Source organism: Uloborus diversus, chromosome 2 (assembly GCF_026930045.1).
Source record: "Uloborus diversus isolate 005 chromosome 2, Udiv.v.3.1, whole genome shotgun sequence".
NCBI classification, from domain to species: Eukaryota; Metazoa; Arthropoda; class Arachnida; order Araneae; family Uloboridae; genus Uloborus; species Uloborus diversus.
The window spans coordinates 41,463,516-41,469,566 of NC_072732.1; the positions used below are offsets into that span (position 1 = coordinate 41,463,516).

Genomic DNA, 6,051 nt, shown 5'->3' on the forward strand with positions numbered 1-6,051 from the left:
GCGAACAGGTTCGAGGGCGCAAGAAAAAAAAACATGATGTATAATATGTAAGTTATTGGGGTTTGCTTCCAACAGATTATTTTTATGAATATTTTTATTCAAATTTCACCACAAAGTGGAAGTTGAAAATCACAACAAAGTGGATACAAATACATCCATGGGATGCCCCGAAATATGTTTTAAATAGAAGAAAAATAAAACAAGAGAGAAAGAGTGATTCAGAACATTGTGAGGTAGAGTCACCAGCAGTTCTAAATTTTTCTAAGGTAAATGGTGAATGCAAAACAAAAATGCATCAAGAAATTCACGAGCATGGATATTTAAATTTAAATAAAAAGGAAAAAAAATATGTAAGATATCACTGCTAAATATCACCTCAGGCCAAAGAGTCAAAAATTTTTTTGGGGGGCTAAAACCATTTGTTTTTTAAAAACACAAAATTTTGAAAATTCCATTGTGGAAAAACTAAAACAGTTGAATGTTTTTGGAAAAGAAAAACTGGGTCAGGATGTTTTACGACATATTTTTGAAAATAAAAAAAAAAGTTTATGAACAAAGCAAAATAGGGGGAGGGAGGAGTTTTCTAAGTCTATCCCCATCTTTCTACGTCACCAAAGGGGCATAAAATCATTCTTTTAAACTTTAATAGAAAAACTTCAGAAGAGATTCCATGAACCTGCTTCCACTATCATCTTCAAAGTTTATCTGAACTTGTTTTTTTATGAAACATTAATTTCAAAAAGTTTCAGAGTGAGACTCAACGAACCACATTCCTTCCCACAACATAAAAAAAATTTGCGCATTTAGAACTTAAATATCCAAAATTCCTGGGGGGGGGGGTCCTAAACACTAATTCTCTCACTAACACAATACTATCAAAGAAATCAAACAATTTTGTTATAGGACCTCAATTGTAAACATTTGTGCAGGAGCGCCCTCGAATCCCCCCCCCCTGCTCCGTTTCCAACATTTTAAAGATAGTCTAAAATTTCAAAGTTTCTGGAGGAGATTCCCCAAACCCCTTATCCAGTCACCCAGCATTATAGGTACAAATGCATATTCAGAGTTTTTATTTCAATTTCTGTTTAGGGGAAGATATCTAAAACGCCCGACCTGCACATCGTATCAGATAGTCTAAAATTTTGTTTTTAGGACCTTAAATTTTAAAAACTTTCTTGGAGATTGACCCTGATTTTACCCCTCCTTCTATCTTACCGAAACTTGTCTAAGATTTTGTTTTTAGGACCTCAATTTTGAAATTTTTTCCTGAGAGCACCCCCCATTGCAGCCTTTCTCCAACATTATTGAAATCGTCCAAAATTTTGTTTTTACACCTTCAATTTTGAAACAACTACAGAAGAGAGTTACCGAACCCTATTTCTTCTTGTAATGTCATCAGAGATGGTTTCCAATGGCGTAATTTAAGTTTTTAATTTCAAAACCTTTCGGGGGAAGAACGGTTAAACCCCATTTCTATGTAAAGACATCATAAAAGATGTCCTACAGTTTTTTGGTTTTCAATTTTGAAAAGTTTCCTCGCTAAAGTCACCAATCACCCTGTATCAAAAAAAAAAGATCGTTAAAAGTTGCATTGTAGGACCTCAATTTCAAAACAATTTCAGGCGGGCTCTCTCGACACCCACCGTTCCCCAACAACATTAATAAAAGATCGGAAATTTCATTTTAAAGACTAATTTCTATGGGGGAGGGGGGGGGTAGTGTTCTGAACTCATCCTTTTCTTTAACATCATCAAAGATAACATACAATTACGTATGTAGGACTTCAGTTACGAAAACTTTCCTGGACGAGTTCCGAATGCCATTACTTCCCGTCAAAGAGCTTTAGGTGGCCTAGAATTGCATTTCTTACACTTCAATTTCAAAAAATTCCCGGGGGAGCACTCCAAACCCCCCCTCTTTTGAACATCAAGGAAGATTGGTGGTGGTGTGTGGGGGGGGGGGATACAGTTTCAATCGAGTTTGTATGTGTGAGGCGGGACGTAATCTCTAAGTTTGGCCTAGGGCGCAAAATAGATGTTAATCCGGCCCTGATTCCACTGTAACGTGTATGATATTTTTTCCATTCAAAGTTCTTTTCCATTAGCAATGCATTGAAAAATCAAGCATCCATTAATATTATATTATTTTACATACTTTAGTAAAACAATTACATACACCATATAAGTTTTCTCAGATTTTTATAGTTATTTATGAATTTTATAAAACTTATAACAACTGAAATTCTCCACTGTCACCCACTTTACAGTAGAATCGCATGCACATATATAGTCAGATCTGGATAACTCGAAGCTTATAACTTGAATATTCTCTTATCTTGAAGTTTTTATTCGGTCCCTAATTCTTAAGACTGTAGTGGAAACTTCCCATAACTCGAACATTTTAGCCGGTCCCTTGGGACTTCCAAGTTTAGAGTTGACTGCATTTATAATTGCTATTAAAAACTATAAATCTACCCATTGATTGAAATCCTCCAGATTTCTTTTTGGACTTAGCATCCTTCTGTGGTAACACAGTTGAAATATCTACATCAACATCCTCCCTGCAAAAAAGAGAAAGAAATTGTTTTACTGTCAAATTATGCATAAAAACTTACAGTATCATCTATCGTACTTAGAAGATTTATTTTAAATACCAAAAAAAAAATAATAATAAATTTCTACAATGAGAAAATTATAAAATGAAGTAATTAGGTGCTGTCTTTATATAAATGATGTTGCATTTTTTTCAACATTTTGGACCCCTCCACCATCCTCTGTCACTAAGTTTAATATTTCACCTTGGCCCCTTTCCTCCCCTTGTCGCAGGTCATGCTAGTTCTCATGGACATATTGTTACAGTAGAAGACCGTTATATCGCACACCTTGGGACCTTTGCATTACATAGATAATTTCACAAATTTTAAAACTAATATTCAGAATACATCTACTATATTTGTACTTCAGAATAAGTTTAACTGCAGTGTGTATCAAAGCATTAATCATGCAATGTAATATATACATTGTCATTCAAAAAATATATTTCACAATCAAAATAAAGTGAATTATCCTAAGATTCTGCTAGCTTCATAATTTGCAGAAAAGCTGCCTTTTTAAGAGCAATATGGTATTTGTTTTCAAACTGTGAACACTAATTTTCATGAAGAAGCATTGATTTAAGATGGAAAGATAAAAAACTGTTTCAAAATTTAATTTGCCGAGCAATTTTTACGTTTGGGAGGCAGAACAAAGGGCTTTTTTTAACTGTAAAACTTATTGTTTACATCTGAAAAGTTGTGCGGTTTATAGAGAATTGCATTACACAGGTCGGCGTTATAAAGGTATTCTACTGTATATAAAAAAAAGATGCGATATGCCATACTTCTTGTCACCCCCTCCCTCTCTTTTGCTACAATTGCATAGAAACCCCCACTCAGTGTGATACATGGCGAACAAGAGGTCATGTCAATGTAGGCGGAAATTAGGGACCTGGCTGAAAATCGCAGCAATAGTTTATTTTATGTTTAATTTTTTCATGGGGTCCTTCTTTTACATGACCCCCTAACTTAATGATCAGTATCTACCTCTGGTTGGGATCCCCTCAATTGCGGGGGCCGGTGCATATTATTCACCTCCCTCCCACCAGTCCCCCAGATGGTGGTTCAACTACACCAGTGGAACCAGGCCTGGATCTAAGTACCTGCAGACACCGCAGTGCAGAGGGCCCACAGCCCAAGGAACTAACCAAAAAAAAAAAAAAAAAGAAAAAAATTAAAATATAAAATGAAAGGACCTATACTGAAATTTTAAAAGTTGAAAATATTTTTGTTACTTTTTAGTAAAATTTGAAGAAAAATAGAAATTCCACGAAAATTATTTAAGAACAACAGCAAATCTTAACTAATAGAAATAACTTACAAGAAGCCACCAAAATTGGAATTTTTTAAAAACTTGGACTGAAATTAATATATTGGTTGAATCTCAGGGGAAGGGTAACAATGTAAAGTTATGGGAGACTTGTTTTCTTGCTGACATACGTTATAAATAAAATTAGTTTTGAAAATTCCATATAAGTAACTAGAAGCGTTTGAACTGGCAAGTTAAAAACCTAAAAATAATAATAAGAAATAAAAAAGATTCAAACAAATTAATTCAAAATATAGGTAGAAATATTAAAGCAATTAAAAACAAATAACACTTATTCTTTTTAAAATTCATTACAAGGGTGCCCATATGCAAAAATTCAAAGGGGGCTCAAAAATTTTCCCCATGGTTTAGCAGAATATTTTCCCCATGGAAACAGATTAGATATTAACAGGGGCCAATCCAGGATTTTTTTCTCGCTACCTATTTTTGTGAAAGTATTGCATCATTCTATTTTTGTGAAAGTTTTTTTTTTTTATCATCAGCACTATTTTTGTGGAAGTTTTTTTTTTATCATCAGCACTGTTTTTGTGAAATTTTAGAAAGAGGCATCCTCATTTTTGTAAAAGAGAAGTAGAATAAGTGAAATTTTAGTTCCAAAAGTGTAAATATCATTTAGTATTATTTTTAACAGTTTTTTTTTTGGGGGGGGGGAGCTAAAAACCTAAGAAGTACAAAAAATACCATTGCAATTTCAGCTTAATGGGCTATTTACTGTGTACAATATAGGAAATTATGAGAAAAACGGTTTCCCAAAACAGATGTTGAAAGATTGCGATAACATTGCATAAATACACTTTGGCGAGAAACAGCTAAAAATTAGTTAAAATACTACAAAAAGGTTTCTATTTAAGCGATTGTTCATATAAACCTGCTTAGAATTTTATTTTATGAGTAAATTTTGTTTTAAACCGAGAAACAAATTTTATATTTTAAAATGCAAATTTTTTAAATTTCTGAAGTTTTTATGAAGCTACTGATTTTATTTCTTGATTTTTGTGAAAGTACTGATTTCAAAACAAGGTTTTTGTGAAGGTACCGAAAAACGGTAGCAAAATCAGCCTGTATTGGGCCCTGATTAAAATTTGACATTTTAAATAACTTATTCATTAATGGCTGGAAAAGAATTTTTATAAATTTTTGCCACGAAAAAAGCACTAAAAGCAAGGAAGTTCTCATTTCTAAGGGAAGGGGGAGGGGGGGGGGGCTTGAGCCCACTTACCCCCTTTTATGGGTGCCCTTGATTCATTAAATGTAGGGAAAGTGTGAGAATTCCAGTAGGTGGTTAGGGGACCTGCTATGTTTTTTGCATGGGGCCCAAAATTTATAGATCTGGGCCTGACTAAACAAATCAAATGGTTGCAAGTGCTTTCCCACGGTTGTAATCTAATATGAAAAATGATTTCTATATTCTTCCTTACATTTCTGGCACAACTTGAAGTCTACTCTGGCTAAACTTTTACGAAGTATTTTAAATTTATTAAGATTAATTTCGCAAAGGTATGTAAGAAACATGAAATATTCCTTCGAAGGTAAGGATTAAAAGAAAAAATTGGATATTATTTATGGTAGTTTAATTTTATGAACAACTTTGTAGAATTAATCCAATAAGTGTTTCTTTTAAAAATCGCAGAAAATTTTGTTTAATTCCGTGTAAGAACCGTGAAAAAAGTAAAGGTTTTTGAGCACTCTTGCAGGCCCCGTCCCGTTTTTTTCAAAGCTTCATTGGTGTGTGTGTATGAGGGGGAGGGGTGTTATGGGCAGAAATTGTATATACACGGTACGTATTTTAAAAACAAGACAGTACATGCACATATGTATTTTTACAAATCATAACGATAGGGGAAACAATTGATTTCCCCCAAATGAAAGGTCTCCAAATTTGTTTTAAATAATCGCTACTCACATGGTGGGGCAAAAGTTGTATTTGTAGTATGATTAAAAAGTTTCTAATTTTTGATTTAGTTAGTAAATGTATAAACTTTCAACGAACGCCAAATGTAAACTTAGTTTACAATTTGCTGATAACAAACGTGCTCATATTATCCATGCTTTCGCTTTGCGCTGAAATCAATTTCGTCTGCGTCAGTCATTCGAACAGTGAATAACCAAACCATGAAACTACGTATGA

General features: G+C 33.6%; 1 protein-coding gene across 1 annotated transcript in view; it reads right to left on the bottom strand.

Annotated features, from left to right (window-relative positions):
- The window catches only part of LOC129235090 (ATP-dependent RNA helicase DDX54-like), a 47,302-nt gene extending 41,326 nt beyond the window's left edge, over window positions 1–5,976 (bottom strand). Inside the window, exons 1-2 of the mRNA XM_054868771.1 lie at window positions 5,827–5,976; window positions 2,475–2,560 (exon numbers count right to left, since the gene is read on the bottom strand). Coding sequence (XP_054724746.1) covers window positions 2,475–2,560; window positions 5,827–5,828 — 88 coding nt within the window. The 5' untranslated portion in view covers window positions 5,829–5,976. The remainder of the gene's footprint in view (window positions 1–2,474; window positions 2,561–5,826) is intronic.
- Window positions 5,977–6,051: the final 75 nt, after the last annotated feature.